This window comes from Dipodomys merriami, unplaced genomic scaffold (genome assembly GCF_024711535.1).
Source record: "Dipodomys merriami isolate MVZ:Mamm:240054 unplaced genomic scaffold, mDipMer1.0.p SCAF_52, whole genome shotgun sequence".
Classification (NCBI taxonomy): domain Eukaryota; kingdom Metazoa; phylum Chordata; class Mammalia; order Rodentia; family Heteromyidae; genus Dipodomys; species Dipodomys merriami.
In genome coordinates this window covers 6,201,455-6,224,410 of record NW_027206091.1, presented here as the reverse complement: position 1 = coordinate 6,224,410, position 22,956 = coordinate 6,201,455, and the positions used below count along the sequence as shown (strand labels likewise).

The window sequence follows — 22,956 nt, the reverse complement described above, 5'->3', positions numbered from 1 at the left end:
TTCAAGCCCCATGACCAACTATCATAGGCAAGCATTTTTCCCACAAAGCACTGGTTTTCATCAACCCTATGCAGAAAAACCTTTTTTTCAGTAGAGGTGGAAGCGCCTCCTGGTGACCATCCATGTCATTACAACAATGTGTCTTAAACCAGACACCAGTGGCTCACACCTATCATGGCAGCTTCTTCAGGAGGCTGAGATCTGAGGAAGCAGGTTTAAAGTCAGCCTGGGCCGGAAGTCCATGAGACTTATCTCTAATGAACTTGCAAAAAGCTGGAAGTGGAGCTTCGGCCCAAGAACAGCACTAACTAGCCTTGAGCAAAAAATTTCAGGGACAGTACCCAGGCCCTGAGTTCAAGCCCCAGGACTGGCTCCATAAATAAATAAATGAATAGATAAAATGATCTGTGAATGTTCCAGAAAAGGCAGAGAAGGAGGATGGGTAGAGGTGTGGGAGGCTTCTCCCCTAGAAAAGCTGAGACCCAAGCCCAGATGGAGGGAGAAAAGTGCAGACGGGGTCTCAGGCTGTACCTGTGTTGGCCCCAAGTAGATGTCCCTACACTGGGCCTCTTTTCTAGAAATGTGTGCCTTTTCTAGAAATAAGTTTTCCGTTAGACATCTTCCCATCTTCAGCTTATGTGGTTCTCAAACTCTCTGTCCCCCATCATGCTATAAACCAGGTACACAAAGATTTCATGAGATGATCACATGACCCCTATCTGTCCAATGAGAGTTCCATCACATGACCCAAATATATCCAATGAGAGCAGGGTCTCCTTGGATATTTTTTACCCCCCTGGCCTTGGAATTTACAGGGAGGGTGTGTGTGTGTGTGTGTGTGTGTGTGTAAGGTGGCTCAGTGGTAGAGTACAGGGAGGGTGTGTGTGTGTGTGAGGGTGTGTGTGTGTGTGTGTGTGTGTGTTGGGAAGGTGGCTCAGTGGTAGAGTGCTTGCCTCACATGCATGAGGCCCTAGGTTTGATTCCTCAGCACCACATAAACAGAAAAAGTTGAAAGTGGCGCTGTGGTTCAAATGGTAGAGCGCTCGCCTTGAGCTGAAGAGCTAAGGGGCAGCACCCAGACCCTGAGTTCAAGTCCCACGACCAAAAAAGAAAAGAAATGGATCAGCCAGGTGCCTGTGGCTCACACCTGTCATCCTAGCTACTCAGGAGGCAGAGATCTGAGTATCGTGGTTCAAAGCCAGCCCTGGCAGGAAAGTCAATGAGACTCTTAGTTCCAACTAGTCCCTGGAAAATCAGAAGTGGCACTGTGGCTTATAGTAGTAGGGCACTAGCCTTGAGTGATAACGCTCAGGGACAGTGCCCAGGCCCTGAGTTCAAGCCCCACCACCAACACGAAACAAAAAAAGATCAGACAACAGTTGGATCCAGCTGTACTGAAACCTGATCCAGGTATTTCCAATGAATCAACCAGCTAAAAACTTTTATTCTCTTAAGTCAACAATTGGGAGATCACATTTCCTGCCTGCTTCATGCCAGTCCCCCAATTTTTCTCTTCCCCTCTCCCCACAATTTCCTCACTGCTGCTTACATTTGTGACTGCGGAGACCACGTTAATCAAAACCATCTTTATTATTTAAAGAGCATCCTGTCACCAGGGTCCCCTAAACAAGGGTTCCCCAGAGGGCAGAATAATATTTACACATGGTGTGGGGGGAGGCGTGGCTGGCTGGGGGGGGCCGCCACTATGGCACACGAGGAGCTCAGAGGGGGTCCTTGGACCCGTAGACTGGGCTCGAGAAGAAACATGGTCCATCCTGGACTCTGTGTGGTACGAACCACAGGCAGCCAGGGCAGCCACACGCAGGCCAGCGTGGGCGCTGGAGACACGGGCAGCACGGAGACGCCACAGGTCAGAGGTGGCTCAGTATGCCGCTGGCTTCGGAGTGAGTCTGGGGAGAGACGGCTGCAAGCTGTGGTGGGCTGAGCACCTCCCTCCCCAAGATCCACAGCTAATGCCCCTTCCAGATGCCCCAGAATTTCTGCCTCCGTGTTAGACCCACAAAACTTCCCACAGGGGCCGGTGGCTCACACCTGTCAGCTACTCAGGAGGCTGAGATCCGAAGGCTGTGGTTTGAGGCCAGCCTGAGCAGGGAAGTCTGTGAGACTCTTATCACCAAGGAACCGGCCAAAAGCCAGAAGTAGAGCTGTGACTCAAAGGGTAGAGTGCTAGCCTTGAGTGAAAAAGCTCAGGGACAGCGTCCAGGCCCTGAGTTCAAATCCCAGGACGGGCACAAGAAACCAAAAACGCAGCCGCTGCCTTCTGCTGGGCCTGGCTCACCTTAATGGCCTGGAAGATCCACTCTCGGAAGTCCATGACTTTGGTGTAGACTCCTGGCTTCTGAGCTAAGGCGCAGCCGGTGCCCCAGCTCACGATGCCGCACAGACGCCAGCGCGGGGCTCGGGAGATGCTGTCCTCACACACGAACGGCCCGCCACTGTCCCCCTGCGGGGAGGGGAAGCGCGCTGGAGGCCCAGAGGGGCGGGCGGGGGGCGGGGGGCTCCCTCCAGCTTTGAGAAGGGCGGCCCTCGCGGCTCACCTGGCAGGCGTCCACGCCCCCCTCGGGGTAGCCGGCGCAGAACATCTTGGGTTTGATTTGGTTTCCATAGAAGTCGGGGCCGTTGCAGACATCGTTGCTGATTATGGGGACCCGGGCCTCCTGCAGCACCCGAGCCTGCTGGCCTGGGGGGGCGGGAGGAGGGCGAGGCTAGAGGGAGCCGGGGAACCAGCCTGCCCCCTCCCTCGGGTTCTGCCCCCTTGTACCCCAGAGGGGGACCCCAGAGCTACCAACCTACCAGAGTGTTTGCTCTCCTTTTCCTTCCTTCCCTCTCTCTCTTCCACCTTCCTTTTTCTTTCACTGACCCCCAGGACTTGAACTCAGGGCCTGGGCACTGTCTTTAACTTTTTCACTGAAGACTGGTTGCTCTACCACTTGAGCCACAATTCCACTTGCAGCCTTTTTTCCTTTTTCAGATGGTTACTTGAAGATAAGAGTCTCACAGACTTTCCTGCCTGGGCTGGTTTCAAACCACAGTGCTCAGACCTTAGTCCCCTGAATAGCTAGGATGACAGGCATGAGCTACTGGCACTTTGCCTGCCTCCCTCCCTCCCTTCCTTCTCTCTCTCTCCCTTCCCTGCCCCTCCCCGTGCCTGTGCCGGGCAGGCACAGGGCACAGGGCACAGGCCGGACTCACCGTAGTACTGCATGTTTCCCCAGCCGGTCACTGTACAGATCTTGCCGTCCACCAGGTCCTGGCCGGCCGCAGGGAGACACACAGGCTGGATGTATTCTGTGAGAGAGGCCCCAGCCCCGGGCTGACCTGCTGCAGGCGGGGTAAACCTGTCCATCTGCAGCTCATACCCCTCCAACCCCGCCATGGGAAATCAGGGAAATTGAGGCAGGAGAAAGAGCAGCCAGGAAGTTGGAAACTGTATTAGTGAGAAGCTTCATTAGAACATCCGGCTATCGCTTTCTTGGTTTTGTCTGTGTGTGTGTGCGTGTGTGTGCGTGTGTGCACATGCGCGCGCGCATGTGTTGGTCCTGGGGCTTGAACTCAGTGCCTGGGCGCTATCCCTGAGCTTTTCTTGCTCAAGGTTGGTGCTCTACCACTAGAGCCACGGGTCTATTTCTGGCTTTTTGGTGATTCACTGGAGATAAAAGAGCCTCACAGACTTTCCTGCCCAGGCTGGCTTTGAACCCTAATCCTCCGATGGCAGCCTCCTGAGTAGCTAGGGCAGGCGTGACCGACTCACCCGTGAGGGGCAGGGGGCTGGAGAGGTGGACGAGAGCGATATCGTTGCTGTTCTCTCCGCTGTTGGGGTCTTGAAAGGGAAGGTAGCCCCCGTGGTAGATGACAGCCCGCACCCCCAGTTGCACGCCATGGGGGGAGCCCTGGGCCACGGCCCCAGCAAATACTTTCCATAGAGACAGGACTCGGTTCCTCCTGCCAGGCAATGGGAGGGACGGCTGGTGGGCAGCCTGGGCACTGCCCTGCCCCCCCCACCGGCTGGCGCTGCGCGGGCACTCACTCTGGGAAGCAGTGGGCAGCGGTGAGCACCCAGTCTCCAGATAGCAGGGACCCCCCGCACAGGTGCGCCCCGTCATAACGCAGGCTGACCTGCCACGGCCACCGGCCCAGGCTGCTGTCCTGGCCGCCCACGATGCGGTCCACGGGCAGCTTCCTGCGGCCACAGTCTGTGCCAGAGGGGTGTGGGTCAGTGGGGGGAGGGGGGACGGGGAGGTGGAGGCCAGGGGATCTGAGACCACAGGTCCCCCCCCCCCGGGCAGATTGAGGGGACACAGCCTTGTTGGAGGAGGGGAGGGAGGGGGTCCTCAGGATGATGGGTGCTCTGCCTGGGGCACCGTCCCTACGCTTTTCTTGCTCAAGGCTGGTGCTCTACCACTTGAACCACAGTGCCACTTCCAGTTTTCTGGAGCTTAATTCGAGGTAAGAATCTCACAGATTTTTCCTGCTGGGGCTGGCTTTGAACTGCGATCCTCAGATCGCAGCCTCCTGAGTAGCTAGGATGACAGGCGTGAGCCACCAGCGCCCCACACAGCCCTCTCTTTGGGGGACCCCAGAGCCCCAGCTCTGTCCCAGGGACGCCGAGTCATGGGGGTGGCGGTGAGGTCCAGGCTCACCTTGGCAGACGGTGGACAGGAAGCGGCCTCTGGGACAGTCGCTGCGGGGGGGGGGGGGGCGACAATGGAGAGAGAGAGAACGGAGGGCAATGAAGGCCTCGGGGGACGGTGAGCGGGCAGGGTCCCCGGGGGGCTCCCCGCCCCGCTCACCACACAGAGATGACATCCAGCAGGCTCTGGGCATGGGGCAGCCGGCCCTCGTCCACGCAGAAGAAGCCCCACGTGCCGTTGGCGCCCGCGGTCCTCACGTCCAGCTCGGAATGGACCAAGGCCCTGGGCAGGGCAGGGGTCAGCACAGCTCCATCTGTGTCCCTTCCCCTCTGCCCCCCCCAAAAAACAACAACCCGTCCGCTTCTGGGGTGCCCAGTACCTGAGAAAGCCCATCTCCTCGCAGCTGAGACCCGCCACCCTGGCGTTGGAGCGGGAGGAGCACAGCAGACGCCACGTCCCCTCCATCCTGTCAAACACCGTGACGCGCGCGTCCACAGGGCTGACCTGCACTGCAGGGCATAAAGGGGGCACTGGGGCCCAGGTCGCCCCAGACCCGGGCCCCCCAGCCTCCCTTCCATGACGACGGCCACAGCACAGGCCTCTCTGGGCGCCCAGACAAGCCCTGGGGACACCACGCTCTTGGTTCCCTTGGGTGGGGGTGGGGGGGGTGGACTGGCATGAAAAAAAGTTCCAGATTTCCAGAAAGCTCCTTGAAGCCACCCGTCCTGAGGAGCCTCCAGAATCACATGAGTTACTAATGGCCCCCTCCCTTTTTTTGGGTGGGTCATGGGGCCTGAACTCTGGGCCTGGACGCTGTCCCTCAGCTCTTCAGCTCAAGGTGAGCGCTCTACCACTTGAGCCACAGCACCAGTTCCGGTTTTCTGGTGGTTAACTGGAGATAAGAATCTCACAGACTTTACTGCCTGGGCTGGCTTTGAACCGTGATCCACAGATCTCAGCCTCCTGAGTAGCTAGGATGACAGGCGTGAGCCACTGGTGCTAGCTACTAATGGCCCCTTTGATCCCGCTGGCTTCTACATTTTTCACTTTGGTGTGTGTGTGTGTACACACGCATGCACACCTGTGTGGAAGACCTGGGGCCTGAACTCAGGGGCTGGGCGCTGTCTTTAGCTCTCTCATGGCTTGGTGCTCTACCCCTTGAGCCACAGCGCTACTGCCAAAGCTTTGTCAGTTCATTGGAGGTAAGAGCCTCATGTCTGTCCCAGTGTTGGCTTCAAACCTTGATCCTCACACCTCAGCCTCCTGCGCAGCTGGGCTTACAGGCGTGCCCAGCTTCCCTTTTTCTTTTGCAGCCTGAAGACTGTTGGCCATCCAAATGCTTGGAGGAGGGGGTGGGGAGGAGGGAAGAGATGGGGAAGTCCTGGGAGAAGGGGGAGGAGGAGGAAGAAAAAGCAGAAGCAGAAGAAGGTAGAGGAGAAAGGAGGAGGAGAAGGAAGAAAAAAAAAGCAGGAGGAGGAGGAGGAAGAAGAGGAAGAAAAAGAAGAAGAAAGCCGGGGACTGGGAACCCGATTGGGGGGGGGCTCTTGGGGCTGGCCAGTGGCCACTGGCTGGCAGATTCCTCAGTCCATCCCCCCCCACGCAGTTGGGGGACCCTTCCCCCCATGTCAGGTCCAACCCCAGCGCCTCTCTTCACACAGCTACCAAGCGTGGTGTGATCCAGGCTCTATTTTGGGCAATGACCAAGGCACCACAAGAAGGAACAAATGCAAACGGCCGGGCTGCTGGGGCTGCGCGGGGAGGTGGGGAAGGAAAGGGACAAATGAGGGACAAATCAGAAAACCCAGTGGTGCTCACCTGGGAGGGGCCCTGAAGCAGGCGGTGTGGGGGAGGGGGCAGAGAAGACAGATGACCGAGCAGAGTGGGGAGAGACAGGGAATCAGGTAGGACACAGGAAACAAACACCGAGAGCAAGCAGCAGCAGAGCCGGGGTGGGGAGGGGAGGAAGGAGAGAGGGAAGGAGGGAGGGAGGGAGGAGGGAAGGGGTGACAGAGGGGAGGAGCAGAGATTTTTGATCTCTTAGCCAGAACAAGTTGCTGGTGGCTCACGCCTGTAATCCTAGCTACTCAGGAGGCTGAGATCTGAGGATCGCGGTTCAAAGCCAGCTGGAGGAGGAATGTCCACGAGACTAACCACCAGAAAACCGGAAGTGGCACTATGGCTCAAGTGGTAGAGTGCTAGCCTTGAGCTGAAGAGCTGAGGGACAGCGCCCAGGCCCAGAGTTTAAGCCTCAGAACCAACAAAAACAAAAAAACAAAACCCCAAGAAGGTGCCATGTCCAAAACACATGAGCCACGGGCCCTCGGCTATATTTTGTGTTTGAGATATGGTCTCCATAATGTGACATTGGCACATTCTTCTTTGAAGCGGCTCTAACTATGTATCCCAGGCTGGCCCTGAACTTCCACCCGTTTACCCCAACTTCCCCTGGAGCACACCGCCATTCTTGGCTCTCCTCCAATTATTTTTAAAACGATGTTTTATGCCACGGGCCTCTCACTTTTCAATTCTTTATTCTTGTCCATATTTTAAGCAAGGTAAGAAGTCTGTTCTAGATCACCTGGTGTGCTTACCAGATTGTGTGATATATTTAGAGCTGTGAAAATCCCAGGAAAAACAAGGTAGGGACAGGGAGAGGGGTGTTGTTGCTTTTGTTTTTATTTTATGCTGGTCTTGGGCCTTGAACTCAGCTCTTTCACTCAAGGCTGGCACTCTTACCACTTGAGCCACAGCTCTACTTCTGGCTTTCTGGGCAGGTAATTAGAGATAAGAGCCTCCTAGACTTTCCTGCCCCAGCTGCATTTGAACCATGATCCTCAGATCTCAGCCTTCTGAGTAGCTAGGATGACAGGTGTGAGCCACTGGCACCAGGTCCATTGCCCCATTTGTAAAGTGAGGAGAATGAAAGTCCATGCTCACTGGGTTTGGGGAAAATCTCATGAGATTAGGACCATGGCATGGGTCAGTAATGGAAAGCCAACCTGCCTAGGAAGTGTGAGTTCAATCCCCAGTACTGCAGGATCACACGTGTATGAACACCATATTGATACAAAAAAGGAACAAAATCATTTTGTTAACTGGGCAACAGTGCCCAGGCAGTAAAGTCTGTGAGAAATGTATTTCCAATGAACCACCAAAAAGCTGGAAGTGGAGCTGTGGCTCAAGCAGTAGAGCACTAGCCTTGGGCACAAAAGCTCAGGGACAGCTTCCAGGTCCTGAGTTTAAGCCTCAGAACCAGCACAAAAACAAAACAAAATAAAACAAATGTGTGTGTGTGTGTGTATGTATATATATATATATATATATATATATATATATATACACAAGTAAATAAGTAGATGCATCATAGAAAAATGAGTAAATATAAACAAGTAGATAAGTGATTGATGACAGATGAACAAATAAAAACTAGTAAAGGTGCTGGGCGCTGGTGGCTCACACCTGTCATCCTAGCTACTCAGGAGGCTGAGATCTGAGGATCGCAGTTCAAAGCCATCTGGGGCAGGAAAGACCGTGAGACTCCTGTCTCCAATAAACCACCAGAAAACCGGAAGTGGCGCTGTAGCTCAAGTGGTAGAGCGCTCACCTTGAGCTGAAGAGCTGAGGGACAGCGCCCAGGCCCAGAGTTCAAGGCCTATGACTGACAAAAACAAAACAAAAAAAAAATAGTAAAGGAGCAAATAGATAGGTGGATAAAAATAATCAATGTAAAAGGGTGCTGTGTGCCTGACTCAAGTCAGGCAAGGCTCAACCTTTAAGAGCATCAACAAAAAAAAGAAAATACTTTCACACACATACGCAAACATGCACATGCGCACACACAGGCCCGCTTCCTCCAGCCCTGTGTACTCACCTGGGTACAGTGGCTGCTGATCACTCCTGAGTAGGGTCACTGTGGAGAAGGTGGAGGTGAGGATGGGCTGGTGGGAGGCCCAGTGTGTGTGTGGGGGGAACCAGCCAGGGAGTCGGGGGAGACCCAGCAAGGGGGAGGTCAGAGGTAAATACTATGCTCACCAACAGCCCAGGAAGCTGCTCCGATGGCCGTGAGGAGCAGCAGGGTTCCCACGGAGAGTGCAGCCACCTTGGGTCCAGAGCAGCCGTGTACCCTCCGGCCACCTGTAACAGACACCAGGCTGCAGCCACGGCCAGGCCCGGCCCCAGACCTCACCTGGCCCCAGTGTCGTGGTGTCTGTGCCACTCAGAAGGCTGAGATCCAGAGGATTGATGTCCAAAGTTGGCCCAGGCAGAAAACGCACAGGAGACTCCATTTCCAAAATAATCAGTTAAAAAAAAAAAAAGCTGAGCTGGAGGCGTGGCTCATGTGGTAGAGTGCCAGCCAAGCAAGCAAGCACAAGCAAGTGCAAGGACCTGAGTTCAAACACTGGCAAAAAAAAAAAAAAAAAAAAGGGAGAGAGAGAGAGAAAAAAATAGAGAAATTCAGGTTTGGAAACATGGCTCAGGTGAGTGAGTGAAAGCAAATGTGAGCTAGCAAGTAGAAGTCTCAGACAAAAAAAAAAAGCTCAAGGATCCCTGCCCAGGCCCAGAGTTCTTGCCTGGGCTGGCTTTGAACTCTGATGCTCAGAGCTCAGCCTCCTGAGCAGCTGGGCTGACAGATGTCTTCTGAGTTTTGAGTCAGCATCTTATCTGGGAGTACCCGGATGCCAACACACGATCAGATCTCAAACTGCCCTCTTGCTGCGCACAGGCCTGTCTCCAAGGCCCTCATTCCTACTGCTTGGCAGCTGCACAGTCCGACCAGCCCTATCTAACCATTGGGCAGTCTCCCCCTCCGCTCCCCAAGATACAGAAGCCCGGTAATCTGCCTTTCAAGTCCACAGCTTCCCAGTCCCCTTACCGCCCTCAGACTAATATGGCTTTTAGAGATCTGAGGTTTGAACTTGCTTCCTCAAATCCCCAGACAGCAATGTGGGTCATTATCAGACATTTAATAGAACTTCTGCAGAGCAACACAAACCACGGAACTTGTAAAATAACGTATTAAATAGCTGGGCCCTGGTAGCTCATGCTTATAATCCCAGCTACCCAGGAGTCTGAGATTCAAGGATGGAGGTTCAAAGCCAGCCCAGGCAGGGCACTGGTGGCTCATGCCTGTAATCCTAGCTTCTCAGGAGATTGAGGACTGAGGATCGTGGTTCAAAGCCAGCCTGAGCAAGGAAAGTCTGTGAGACTCTTATCTCCAATAAACCACCAGAGAACCGGAAGTGGCTCAATGTAGAACTCTCGCCTTGAGCTGAAGAGCTCAGGGACGGTGCCCAGGCCCAGCGTTCAAGCCCCACGACCAAAAAAAAAAAAAGCCAGCCCAGGCAGAAAAGTCTATGAGACTCTTCTCTCATTAATAAAACAAGCTAGAAATGGAGCTGTGGCTCAAGGGTAGAGCTCCAGCCTTGAACAAAAGAAGGAGTGCTGACTGCAAATCCCGGTACCGCCCCCCAAATCATGATAAAAATAAAATTAAAAACAAAACACAAAGTAATAACAAAACCTAGAAAGGCAGTCATAGCACCAGCGCCATCTGGTGGGGAGACCCTGCACTGCCTCGAACCCTCCAACCTTCCCATCAGCCAGTCTCCTCCAACTTCAACTCCAGGTATACTAGTGTCCTGTGCACATATACTCAGCCCTGCTCTTCCAGCTGCCTGGTCCACCCACTGGTTCTCTGAGTTGAGACTCAGCTCTCTCTTCTGATCCCAATCCCAGAAGCTTTGGGGGAACCTTGGGTGAATTTCCACTGCACTAAGAAATCTAAAACTAGAAGCTGGTAGCTCATGCCTTAATCCTAGCTACTTAGGAGGCTGAGATTTGAAGACCATGGTTCGATGCCAGCCCAGGGCAAGAAAGACTATGGAAAAAGCTAAGTGACATCACCCAGGCCCTGAGTTCAAGACCTAGTACCGATAAATACACAAGAAAAAGAAAATTCCAGGCTGGGAAGGTGGCTGCGTGGTAGAGCGCTTGCCTTGCATGCCTGAGGCCCTGGGTTCGATTCCTCAGCACCACATAAGCAAAAAGAAAAAAGCCGGAAGTGGAGCCGTGGCTCAAGTGGTAGAGCGCTCGCCTTGAGCTGAAGAGCTGAGGGACAGCGCCCAGGCCCAGAGTTTAGGCCCCAGGACCAGCAAAAGAAAAGGAAAGGAAAGGAAAATTGCTATTTATACACAAGGAAAGGAAACCCAGAGAGGCCCAGCCACCAATGCCTACTTAGTCCCATCAGGAAAATAGTCCTCAGGATTCCAACCTCTGCTGTCCACATGCTCAGAGAGCCTGGTTTCATGCAGGACCACAGCTCAGTGATCTGGGGGGAGGTCTCTGTGCTACCTGGGTCAAGATCGAGACCCCATGGAGGAGGCCACAGAGCTGTGTGAATCATTACCGCCACATTTCAATCCTCACACCAGCCAGCACCAGAGGCTCATACCTATAATCCTAGCTCCTCAGGAGGTTGAGATCTGAGGTTTGTGGTTCAAAGCCAGCCCAGGGCAGAAAAAAAATATCCTGGATTTTTTTTTTTTTTTTGCCAGTCCTGGGACTGACTCAGGGCCTGGGCACTGTCCCTGAGCTTCTTTTGCTCAAGATTAACACCCTACCACTTGAGCCACAGCACCACTTATGGCTCTTTCTGTGTATGTAGTACTGAGGAATCAAACCCAGGGCTTCATGCATGCTAGGCAAGCACTTTACGACTGAGCCATATTCTCAGCCCCTGGAAACTCTTATCTCCAATGAACCAGCCAAAAAAACCCAAAGTGGACCTCTGGCTCAAGGGGCAAGGTACCAGCCTTGAGTGGACAAAGCTAAGGGATGGTGCCAGGCCCTGAGTTCGAGCCCTCTCCAGCTGGTCCCATCAGCCTTGGGAAGAAGAGCCTCAAGAGCCCACTGCAGGGGGTTCTGAGCCCCTGCCTGCCGGCCGACCTGTCGGATGGTTTTCCTGTCACCTCCTAAGTGGTCTCTCTCCCCTCTGTCTGGGTCTGTCTCTTTCTCTCTCTTGTCTCTGTCTCTGTCCTGGCCAAGTCCCAATCTTCTCTCTGCTCTGTCCATAGGATTAAGAAGTATCTGGAATGGGTGGAGGTTCTGAGCTTTTAGGACCCCCAAATCCACCCAACCCCGCATGACAACTGAATTGTGACTCTATCATCCCTTCTGAGCCCCGTTCGGGTGCCTTGGCCCCTCTATTCTCCCCACAATCTCATCCTCACTGGACCCAATGATGTGTATGTTACCGGGGTTGGGGAGCTGAAGACCAGAGACACAATGCTACTCACACAAAACAACACAGCAAAGAGCGGCACGAGACCCAAATGTAAACTGTGTTTCACTCTAGAATGGCCGTCCTCCGCCCCAAGCAGTGACCACCATGTCCACGCCGCTTCCCGTCTGCCACCCCACCACCTCCATCCCAAGTCCAACTGGGGGAAACTGAGGCAAGGTGCCAGCAAGGTCACACAGGGTTAGCAGAGAGGCAAGCCACACATAGAGACAATTTGGTTAATAGTTAATTAGGTAGAGGAGACTTCAGATGGGGGTGGGGATGAGGTTGGAGAGTGGGAAGGGGGGAGCCCCTGGGAGTGGAGGGGCTGAGGACAGACAGAACACAGGGGAAGGGTGTCAAAGTCGAGCCAAGGTTGGGGTTCAGAGACAAGTAGCGGACACTCACCCTCCTTCTCCGCCATGTCCCGGACTTTCATTAATGATTCCCGGACTGGCCTCCTGGGCCGGGGCGGGCCCTGTGGGGAGATGAACAGGGACAGGGGAGACAGGCCTGGGGGAGACTGGCCCCCCCCCAATTCTAGGCATCCATCTAGGTTCTAGTCAGGTCAGGCCTTGGTCATGGCCACAGCTTGGAGGCAGGTTCAAAGATGGAGTCCAAGCAGAGGCTGGGGTGACAGTGAAGAGTTTTTTAGGGCTCAGAACCTCTCCCAAAGCTAAGCCTGGGGAGGAGAAGGGGGGGGAATGAAGATCTGAACTCCTGGATTCAACTGCGGGGTTTGAGGGGCGGCTGCTCCCCTGGCATGAGAGCCAGCAGCTGGAGGTCCAGGGCCCAGGGACACAAGCCACGTCTTAGGGGTGTGTGTGGTGGGGGGAATGACAGATGGTGGGAGCCCCTTGTGTGAGTGAGGCTCAGGTGGGCTAGACAAGGGGGTGTGGACGCGTCTCCCTGAGTCTGGGGAGTATGGGGCGGGGGGGGGGGCTCTGGGCCTTACCCTGGGGTCCACCGGAGACAGTGCGGATTTGAGATTAGTCTCCAGGCCTGGGCAGGAACATGGTGCTGGCCCCCACAAGAAGTGTGAGGGGGGGCCTGCAGGGCTGGTGAAGGCGTTGGGCGGCGGGCAGGGGCGGCAGGGGCGGCGGGGCAGCGGGGCAGCGGGCTGGGCTCGGCCTGCTAGGCCCGGGCGGCCTCACCTGAGGAGGAGGGGCGGGGGAAGGGGCGGGGAGGGGCTGGCCCGCGGGATTGGTGACCGCAGAGGCCACCTGGCATTGGGGGCCGGGCTTATTAGAACAAAAAAAAAAAAAAAAAGAGGGGTGGTGGTGGTGGGAGGCTGGACCTGCAGGCCGGGGCCTCAGGCTTGCAGAGGGGTTCAGGTAGGCCTGAGAACAGACTGGGGTGAGGGTGTTTTTTTTTTTCCCCCCCAAAGCTGGAAGAATCTGAGTGGAAGGTTCTAGAAGCACGTGCTAGCCCCCTTGGCCTATGAATCCCCAACCACCTCCTGGGTCAACCCCCCCCCCCCCCGTCCCTAGCCCCGCCCCTCCCCCAACCCCTTTCCTAAAAGTCACGGGGCTGACCTGGTCAGCCGGCTGCAATGACCTCTGGGGCCCAGAGAGTCCTCCACTGGGGGGAAGGGAGGGAGGAGGGAGGACTTGGCCCGGAAAAGGTGACACAGAGTGCTAAGGGCCAGGCCAAGTGGCTGGAAGGGACTAGAGGCAGATGGCAGCACGCCGTCCAGCCAGCAGGCCAAGCGCCATCCACCGCTGACCCCGCGCCACACAAACACAGCGGGCAGGCGGGGCCTCGGGCCGCAGCCTCCTCCCCAGGCTGGCTGACCCCAGAGCGATGCACCACTGGGCCTGGACCAAGCTCTGATCACCCCCCTCTAGTGCTCAGCCTGGCTGAGGGCTTTCTATGTGTGTGTGTGTGGGGGGGAGGGTACTGGGACTTGACCTTAGGGCCTGGGCACTGTCTCTTAGCAGTTTGACTCCAAGATGGCTCTCTACCACTTGAAGCACAGTTCCACTTGTTTTTTTGGTGATTCACTGAAGAGTCTCACAGACTTTTCTACCCAGTCTGGCCTTGAACTGATCCTCAGAGTTCAACCTCCCAAGTGGCCGGAATTACAGGTGTGAACCACCACACCTAGCAACCCCAGGCCTGAATGTCTCTTTCTCTTTTTCCTGTCTTCTCTCTTCTCCTCCCTCTCCTTCCTTCTCCCTTCCCTCTTTCCTCTGGAGACCCTCACGGAACTACTGTACCCCATCAACTGTGTTGCCCTCCATGGTATCCCCAGGCTTCAGAGCCAACTCTGGGATCCCCCACTGTACCCCAAATGGGTGATGCCTGGCTCACACCTGTCATCTAGCTACTTAGGAGGCTGAGACCTGAGGATCACAGTTCAAAACCAGCCTAGGCAGGCGTCTCCCTCATCTCCAATCAATCAACCAAAAGCCAGAGGTGGAGCCGTGGCTCAAGTGGTAGAGCAGCAGCCTTGAGCAGACAAAGCTCAAGGACAGCGTCTAGGCCCTGAGTTCAAGCCCTAGTTCTTGCACACAAAAAAAAATAAAGCTGAGATTTTACAGTTTGGGGCTAAACATAGGATGAGAACAGAAGGGGGGGAGGAAGGAGGAAGAGGAGGAGGAGGAGGAGAGAGGGAAAGGGAGAGAGGCAAATCAAGTCCAAGAATCTTTATTTCCAGAACAAAACTACTTCTGTAAAGAGAAATGAGGCCCCTCAGCGGGCTCAGACCAAGGCTGGTGAGAGGGAGGATGGGGGGGCACCGAGGCGGGAATGCATTACAGGAAGGGGGACCCCAGGTCCAGCCGGAGGAAGCAAGGAGAAGATGATGATGCTAGGGGGTCCGAGGATTGGGAGGGAGGGAGGAGAAGGCCCAGAACCTTCTGTCCCCGCAGTCCTGGCCCACGCCAACCCCCTTGCTGGGCAGGGCCAGGGAGCAGGGATAAGAAAGGGCTGGCCTAGCAGTGTGTGTCTGGAGCGGCCAACGTGTGCAAATTAGCAAAAAGAGGGGTGCGGAGCCATTGGCCCCACACACACTGCCTCGCCGCCCTTCCCCTCCCACAGGCAGCAGAAGCAGGGGCTGGGGGACATGGCCAGTATTGCTTTACCCATCATGCACAGCGGCAGGGGGTGGCGGGCAGGAGGGCCACAGGGCAGGAGGAAGAAGGCTGGGTGAGGGGGTCCCCTGCCCTCCCACCCTGGAGGCTCCTTGGCAGATTTCTGAGGCTCATGGAGGCCCAGGGGCGGCCAACCCCCCCTCCGTTGTGTATGTGGGGGGAGGCTGTACCCCAATGTTGGCATTAGGGCTGGCTCTTCCTTGAGGTGGCAGCCCAGGGCCTAAAGGGAAAGGGAGAGATGAGGGGGAATTAGAGGACCGACGCCCCTTCTCAGATGCCCCCCCCCTCCCCCGTGCCCACCGGGCTCACCTGGGCTACTGAGCAACCTGGACGACCGTACAGTTCTCTTTGCTCTCCGAAGTGATGGCTAAGTATTCCGAGCTGGGAGAGAAAAACACAACAAAAAAGACCAAAATGACAGCTCATCGTAAGCCAGGCTTGGAAAATGGGGATGGTTGTTGGGGGTGGCGCTGAGGAGGTGTCGGAACCCTGAATCCCAGCCACTCAGGAGGCTGAGATCTGAAGATCACAGTTCAAAGCCAGCCCCGGGGCAGGAAAGTCCGGGAGACGCTAATCTCCCAGGAACCACGACTAAGCTGGAAGTGCAGCTGAGGCTCCCAGTGGTAGAGGGCCAGTCTTCAAGGACTATACCCAGTCCTTGAGTTCAAGTCCTGAGACGGGCACAAAACAAACAAACAAATAAAGGGGAGGGAATGCTGAGAGCAGCCAGTGGCCCTGGGCACCGCACTCAAGCTCTCTTTCTGGGCCTCTCCCCCTCCTCAATTGTAGCCAATACATTTCTGGTATGCAGGTGGCTTCCTGCTCCCACACCCCCGGCCCAGGTGGTGTGAGGGCGCTGGTGGCCGCAGCCCTGTCTGACTCACGCGTTCTCCTGTGCCGCAGCCTCCGTGGCAGCTGCGATCTTCTTGTAGCAGTACACCATCTCGGCCACCAGCCAGATGGTCAGAACCACGATGAGCACATACATCATGATCTCAGACACAATGGACGCCATGTCTCTGTTGGCTGGGGGGACAGAGGAGGGAGAGAGGCCCAAATTCAAGGACACACCACAGACAGACCCATGCACACTGTGCATGGACCAGCCGCTTGGCCTCTCTGGGCCTAGCATGCACTTTAAATCCACCTGCTGATTGCCCTATTGCCATGGTGACCGGGATGCTTGACAACCAGCCCCCAATGGCCTGGGAGTGGGGGTGTGACCTCAATACATCTCTCTCTCTGTAACTTCAGGAAGTATCTGTGACTTCCAGGGGGCAGTACAAAGGCTCAGGTTCAAATCCCGAGTCTGCTACTTGCCAGCTGTGTGATGTTGGGCAGGTGAAACAACCTCTCTGCACTTGTTTTTCCACTCTCAAAAAAAAAAAAAAAATGGGGCTGGGAAGGTGGCTCAGTGGTAGAATGCTTGCCTTGCATGCATGAGGCCCTGGGATCGATTCCTCAACACCACATAAGCAGAAAAAAAAAAAGTGGAAGTGGTGCTGTGGCTCAAGTGGTAGAATACTAGCTTTGAGCTGAAGAGCTGAGGGACAGCACCCAGGCCCAGAGTTCAGGCCCCACGAGGGGACCCAAAAAAAAAAAAAAAATGCTCATGCCTGTAATCCTAGCTACTCAGGAGGCTGAGATCTGAGGATCGAAGTTCAAATCCAGCCCAGGTAGAAAAGTCCAGAAGACTCTTATCTCCAATAAACCACTAGAGAACCGGAAGTGGAGCTGGGGCTTGATCAAGCGGTAGAGCACTCGCCTTGAGCTGAAAAGCTGAGGGACAGCACCTGGGCCCAGAGTTCAAGTCCCACAACGGACAAAAAAAAAAAAAAATGTGCATAACTACAATAGATTCTCATTGAAGTGTGTGAGAATCCTCAGAATAAGCTGGACACTGGTGGCTCACGCCTGTCATCCCAGCTACTCAGGAGGCTAAGATCTGAGCATCACAGTTCAAAACCAGCCTAGGCAGGAAAGTTCATGAAAAAGCTCAGGGACAGTGCCCAGGCCTTGAGTTCAAACCTCAGGATTAGCACCAAAAACAAAAACAGGGTAAGGGGAGGGAGAGCAGAAGCCCCTCCCCCAGGAGCAAGTGGCAGTCTGGGTGAGGGGCAGGCCAGGAGGCTGGCAGGAAAGCGCAGGTGCCCGGATGCTGGCTATGCGGGCTGCTGGCCCAAGGGACTCGTCTGCCAGGACTCTTCACTGGCATGGAGCCTGGAAATGGTTCCCTGAGTCTCTGCGCCAATGGGCCCTGGAAAATTCCAGTATATGCCAGTCAGAAGCTGGGCTCCAGTGGCTCACTCCTGTAATCCCAGCAATTTAGGAAGTTCAGATGTGAGGACCCGGGTTCAAAGCTAGCTCAGGCAGGAAAGTTGTTAAGACTCATCTCTAATGGACCAATGAAGAACTGGAAGTAGAGCTGTGGCTCAAGTTCAAGACCAAGACCAGCACACACACCAAGACTAGCACACACACAAAAAAATAAAAATAGGGGGGCTGGGAAGGTGGCTCAGTGGTAGAGTGCTTGCCTTGCATGCATGAGGCCCTGGGTTCGATTCCTCAGCACCACATAAGCAGAAAGAAAAAAAAAGCCGGAAGTGGCGCTGTGGCTCAAGTGGTAGAGCGCTAGCCTTGAGCTGAAGAGCTGAGGGACAGCGCCCAGGCCCAGAGTTCAGGCCCCACGACTGGCAAAAAATAAATAAATAAAAATAAATAAAAATAGGCCAGGAAAAGGGATCTTGAACAGCTAAAGGGCCAGGAGGGATCAAAAACATTACACACTGCTGGGCGCCGGTGGCTCACGCTGGCCATCCTAGCTACTCAGGAGGCTGAGATCTGAGGATCGCAGTTCAAAGCCAGGAGGAAAGTCCGGGTGGCACCCAGGCCCTGAGTTCAAGCCTCATGAGTGACCCAAAAAAACCCGTTATTTTCCAAACCCCCAAGGCCTCCTTTGACCTCAGATCTTTCTCTCTCCTTCTCTGCTGTGCACCCGGGCATGGAGCCAGCCTGTCCCCAACCCGCCATCTGTCCCTCGGTGAGCCTCCGCAGCGGGTAGCGCGCGTGCGCGCGCGCGCGCGGGGGGAGGGGCCGGCCGCACCTTTCTCCACCACCTCCAGGTGAATCTTCTTCACCACCGTGGTGTTGTGCTCGTAGCTGTCGAAGAAGAGCAGGCGGTAGACATGGCACTCGTAGTCGCCGGAGTGGTTGTAGGTGACGTTGGTGATGAAGATGGATAGATCCTGCAGGTCCTTGGTGCCCCGACTGCCGTTCCACACCACCCTGCCCTCGAACCGCTCATCGTCCTCTAGCTGAAGCACCTCGTTCTCATAACGCAGGATCTGGGGGTATCCAAGGGGAGAGGAAGAGAAGGGACACTGCTTGGGACTGTCTTTCCCACCCATAACCTGACCCCAATCTTGTGGCCCGATCTGACCCACACAAACACAGGATGGCCCACACACCTGGGCACAGAGATTGTCCTTGGGCCTTGGGCCAAGATACACATGCCCACTCCCAAACCCCTCTCGCTCTTTACTTCTTCCCCAGGCACCAGCTGCTAGAGACACTCCCCGCCCCCCCAACCACTGTCCAGCAGGTGCTGCTGTCATGCAATTCAAAAATACAAGCCAGGTCACCAGTAGCTTGTGTCTGTAATCCAAGCTACTCAGGAGGTTGAAATCTGGAGGAGTCCAGTCCCAAGCCAACAAGAGGGGGAAAAAAAAAAATTCATGAGACTCCATCAAGCAGCAAAAAAAAAATGATCTGGTGGCAGGGCTCAAGAGGTACAACGCTAGCCATGAGCCAGAAAAAGAAAAAGCTCAGGGAGAGCATGAGGCCCTGGGTTCATGAACAGAATCAACACACATTTAAAAAATAAATAATGGGCTGGGAAGGTGGCTCAGTGGCAGAGCGCTTGCCTTGCATGCCTGAGGCCCTGGGTTCGATTCCTCAGCACCACATAAGCAAAAAGAAAAAAGCCGGCAGTGGCGCTGTGGCTCAAGTGGTAGAGTGCTAGCCTTGAGCTGAAGAGCTGAGGGACAGCGCCCAGGCCCAGAGTTCAGGCCCCACGACCGGACCCAAAAAATAAAAAATAAAAAAATAAAACACACATTGTGCAGAAAACATAGGAAAAGTTTTGCTTTTGTTCCATGATGACAATCTAAGATTTATTTATTTGGTGTCAGTCGTCGGGCTTGAACTCAGGCTTGGGCTCTGAACCTGAGCTTCTTTTGCTCAAGGCTAGTCCTCTACCACTTGAGCCACAGCATCACTTCCGGTTTACTGGTGATTCCCTAGGGATAAGAATCTCATGGACCTTCCTGTCTGGCCTGACTCTGAACCTCCATCTTTAGATCTCAGCCTCTGCAGTGGCTCGGAGGACAGGTGTGAGCCACCAGTGTTGCCAAAGATGATTTTACTGGTGCCAAATAGTTCCAGTGACCTTTCTTTCCTGCCAGCCAGATGCCACATGACTTCCTTCACCTCCCACTGCCACCCCACCATTGCAGAAGAGGAAACTGAGGCTTGGAGACTCTCTGTGAACTGCCCAAGTTCACTAGAGGGTCAGCGTTATAACCAGAATTGGAACCTAGGTCATTCATCAGAGCTGATTATGATTATCTTGTTTTGCTTTGTTTTTGGTATGAGGGATCAAACCCAAGATGTTGTACTTGCTAGACAAGCACTTTGCAACTTAATTCTGATTTTATAGTAGTAAAACAACACTGGGTGCCAGTGGCTCATGGCTGCAATCCCAGCTACTCAGGGGGCAGAGATCTGAGGATTATAGTTCAAAGCAGGACACTCAAGGGAGATTTACTTCTAATGAACCAGCCAACAACCAGAAGTGAAGCTGAGGCTCCAGTGGTAGAGCGTCAGCCTTGAATGCAAAAGCTCAGGGACAGCGCCCAGGCCCTGACTTCAAGACCTAGGATTGGAGCAAACAGAGAAGCTTGAAATCCTCACACATGCCCTGGCCCTTGGGTGCCAGGCCCTGGCACACCTTGACGAAGTCTTCCGTGCCCTTCTGGCGGAAGGTCCATTCGGTGAAGGTCTCCGCGGTGGTCTCACTGCGCCGCTTGCAGGAGATGCACAGGATTTTGAAGGTCATCCCGTACACGGCCTCCGTCTCCGAATCCACCTCCACGCAGCCTCCCCAGGCGGAGGACACTGTGGTGACAAGGGTGCTGGGTCAGCCGAGGCACTGGCAGCTCATACCCGACCTCCTAGCTACCCAAGAGGCTGACATCTGAGCATCGTGGTTCAGGACCAACTCTGGGCAGGAAAGTCTGTGAGACTCTTATCACCCATGAACCAGCAAAAAGCCGGAAGTAGAGCTGTGACTCAAGTGGTAGAGCACCATGCTGGAGCACAAAAAGCCAACAAAAAGCCCTGAATTTCAGTCCCACGACTGGCACATAAACAATTAAATAAACAGGGGCTGGGAATGTGGCTCAGCATGAAGCCCTGGGTCTGATTCCTCAGTTACCACATACACAGAAAAAGCTAGAAGGGACACTGTGGCTCAAATGGTAAGAGCGCTTGTCTTGAGCACAGAGAGGCTCAAGGACAGTGCCCAGGCCCTGAGTTCAAGCCCCAGGACCAGCAACATAAATAAATAAAGCTCTTTTCCTGCCCCCGCAGCTCCCCTGGACTCCCAGGTCTTCTGAGTCCCCCCTCACCGTCTTCCCTGCTAATGCTGGGGCTCCAGCTCCAGCTCTGGGTCTTTTCCTGCTCTCCAAACTCCTATCTTTAATCTCTTATGTTCCAGATTCAGCTCCCCTGGGAACTCTTTTCAGTGCACCCCGTCTTTATTTCTTTTTGGAGGGGTCTTTCCTGGCTCAGATTTTCCTAAGGAAGGGGGGAGGGGGTCTCTCTCTCTCTCTTTCACCTTGGCAATGTCTCTCCCGTTTTACTTATTTTTATTTTTGATTCTTTTGCCAGGTGTGGAGACTTGAACTCGGGGCCTGGGTGCTGTCCCTGAGCTTCTCCGCTCTTACCACTTGAGCCACAGCTCCACCTCTGGCTTTCTGGTGGGTCACTGGAGATCAGAGTCTCAAGGACTTTTCTGCCGGGGCTGGATTTGAACCTCCATCCTCGGCTGTCAGCCTCCCGAGCAGCTAGGATGCCAGGCCGGCCTCGGCCTCTTCCCTTTGGTCAACTCCACTGGGCCTGCCCTCCCTGGGCCTCCACCTCCCCGTCCTCCTCCTCCCGCAACCTCCATCTCCCCCTGCCTCTCTCAACTTTCCCTCACCAACTCCTCTCCCTCCCTGTCTCTCTAGCTGTCAGGCTCGGCACCCCAATCTCCCCGAGGAGAACTTGGGGGGGGGGGCGCGCTGGCTGGGTCCTCCATCTCGGGCCTCCTCCCTCCCCTCCCCCCCCCCGTCCCCCGCAGTCCCCTCTCGGGCTGCGGCGGGGGTTCGAGGCCCACCGCCGCCTCCGGGCCGCCCCCCCACCCCGTCCCCGCGCCCCCTCCTCCTCTCCCCGCGCCCCAAACTTCGGAGCCGGAGTCGGCCCGGGCGGGGGACGCGGCCGCGCGCGGTCCCGAGTGCGAATCCCGCCCGCCCGGGCCCCGCCGCCCCGGCCCCCGCCGCCCCGGCCCCTCACCTAGCGCGGCGCCGACCACCCAGGCCAGCAGCGCCCCCATGGCGCGGAGCGGACGCGGCGCGGGACCCGCAGGAGGACGCGGCCGCCGCGCAGCAGCTGCGGCTCTGGGACCGGCGGGGGGGGGGAGGGGAGGACGGGGGGGGCGCCCCCCCTCCGCTCCGGTTACCGCCGGGGGCTGAGCCCCGGGGCCCGGGGCCCCGGCATGGCGGCCGGGCAGGGGCGGGCGCGGGGCGCGGCGCGGGGGCCGGGCGCGGGGGGCTGCGCACTGCGGCGGCGGGGCGCGCGGGGTGAGTCACCGCGGGGGAGGGCGCGGCCGCCCCGCCTTTGCCGCAGCGGCCCGGGAGGCGCCGCCCGCCCGCCCGTTAGCACCGGGGGCTCCCGTGCGCGTGCGCGTGCGCGTGCGGGCGGGCGGGCGGGCGTGCGCGTGCCCGGGGGAGGGGTCCCGGGGGGGGGAGGCGCTGCCTCCGGGGGGCCCCCCCACCCCCGGGTCATAGGTCACACACCCACCCCACTCCCTGACATCCTAAAAGGATTGAAGAGGGGGTCCCGGTGGAGAGATTCCCCCCCAAAAGTTAAACGGTGGAGGCCAAGACGCAGAGGAGGTCGGGGGCTTTAGAGGCCTGCCCCCTCCCCTCCCCTCCCCTCCCTCCCCTCCCCTCCCCTCCCCTCCTCCCCGCCCCTCCCCGCCCCTCCCCTCCCCTCCGGCCTGGGGGTGGGGGCTACACAGTATACAAACAGGAAAAAGTACCCTAGAGTCACCCCCCCAGAGGTCACCCTGGGACTGTGGAGGTGCCCGTCACCCCCAAGATCCCCACTGGCCCCCCCTGAGAATGACGTCACCTGCCCCTCCCCCTCTAGGCTACCTCCCCCCCCCCCCAGCACCAGAGGCCGTTCTGAGGCCTTTGCACAACTTCTTGCCTGGGCTCCCCTTTGTCCCCAAGGTGACCAGGAGTCTCCCTCCCTCATCTCTGTTAGCTCTCCGCAGCCAGGTGGCCATGGTCGTTCAGGATAGAGGGTGTCTTTCCAACCTGATCCCTCCCTCCCTCCCTCCTTCCTCCCCTCTGTAGGACCCGCTGCCCTGGAACTCATCATCCTGCCGCCTTTATCTATGGATAGTCTTGGACTTCCCACAGTGCTGGGATTGCAGGCGACATCGCCACTCCCGATGTATGTTCTTCCATAGGCTTCACTGCCTGACCCTCCAGCCCTGGGAGAGCACAGATGCCCGAACCCGGCCTGCTTCCCAAATGAACAGCATGAGTCCCCTCGGGTTCCCTCAAACCCATTTCTATGGCCTCCGTGGTCCACTTGCTTCGCT

The 22,956-nt window shown here is 56.1% G+C and overlaps 2 protein-coding genes across 4 annotated transcripts; both read right to left on the bottom strand.

The window, feature by feature from the left end:
• Nucleotides 1-1,571: 1,571 nt before the first annotated feature.
• Hpn (hepsin) lies at nucleotides 1,572-13,052 on the bottom strand. 3 transcript variants are annotated; one of them, XM_069998597.1, is made up of 13 exons: nucleotides 12,887-13,052; nucleotides 12,340-12,454; nucleotides 8,685-8,786; nucleotides 8,524-8,562; nucleotides 5,032-5,161; nucleotides 4,812-4,934; nucleotides 4,662-4,702; nucleotides 4,049-4,214; nucleotides 3,773-3,963; nucleotides 3,214-3,342; nucleotides 2,559-2,701; nucleotides 2,300-2,464; nucleotides 1,572-1,910 (listed from the first exon to the last, which is right to left on the bottom strand). In XM_069998597.1, the coding sequence occupies exons 2-13, from the start codon at nucleotides 12,368-12,370 to the stop codon at nucleotides 1,872-1,874; spliced, it is 1,299 nt and encodes a 432-aa protein (XP_069854698.1). In that variant the 5' UTR covers nucleotides 12,371-12,454; nucleotides 12,887-13,052; the 3' UTR covers nucleotides 1,572-1,871. The 3 variants fall into 3 exon arrangements, with proteins under 3 accessions (XP_069854698.1, XP_069854699.1, XP_069854700.1); XM_069998598.1 differs by having other exon boundaries at nucleotides 3,214-3,309; nucleotides 12,340-12,409; nucleotides 12,887-13,049; XM_069998599.1 differs by lacking the exons at nucleotides 12,340-12,454; nucleotides 12,887-13,052 and having other exon boundaries at nucleotides 5,032-5,156; nucleotides 8,685-8,733.
• Nucleotides 13,053-14,564: 1,512 nt separating this feature from the next.
• Nucleotides 14,565-21,781, bottom strand: Scn1b (sodium voltage-gated channel beta subunit 1). Its single transcript, XM_069998595.1, has 6 exons — nucleotides 21,639-21,781; nucleotides 20,035-20,201; nucleotides 18,130-18,370; nucleotides 15,911-16,052; nucleotides 15,336-15,407; nucleotides 14,565-15,246 (listed from the first exon to the last, which is right to left on the bottom strand). Exons 1-5 carry the CDS (start codon nucleotides 21,676-21,678, stop codon nucleotides 15,341-15,343), a joined length of 657 nt encoding a protein of 218 aa, XP_069854696.1. The 5' UTR covers nucleotides 21,679-21,781; the 3' UTR covers nucleotides 14,565-15,246; nucleotides 15,336-15,340.
• Between the last annotated feature and the right edge of the window lie 1,175 nt (nucleotides 21,782-22,956).

Excerpts from the sequence above, each read along its gene's own strand:
- Hpn (XM_069998597.1), bottom strand. The coding sequence starts at position 12,370 with ATGAAAGTCCGGGACATGGCGGAGAAGGAGG. Across the intron at positions 4,703-4,811 it reads CTGGATGTCATCTCTGTGTG|CGACTGTCCCAGAGGCCGCT; the intron begins GTGAGCGGGGCG and ends CCCCCCCCGCAG. Across the intron at positions 3,343-3,772 it reads CAGCCCCCTGCCCCTCACGG|CAGGTCAGCCCGGGGCTGGG; the intron begins GTGAGTCGGTCA and ends CCCCGCCTGCAG.
- Scn1b (XM_069998595.1), bottom strand. The coding sequence starts at position 21,678 with ATGGGGGCGCTGCTGGCCTGGGTGGTCGGCGCCGCGCTAG. Across the intron at positions 20,202-21,638 it reads GGTGGTCGGCGCCGCGCTAG|TGTCCTCCGCCTGGGGAGGC; the intron begins GTGAGGGGCCGG and ends TTGTCACCACAG. Across the intron at positions 18,371-20,034 it reads GCACGGAAGACTTCGTCAAG|ATCCTGCGTTATGAGAACGA; the intron begins GTGTGCCAGGGC and ends GGATACCCCCAG.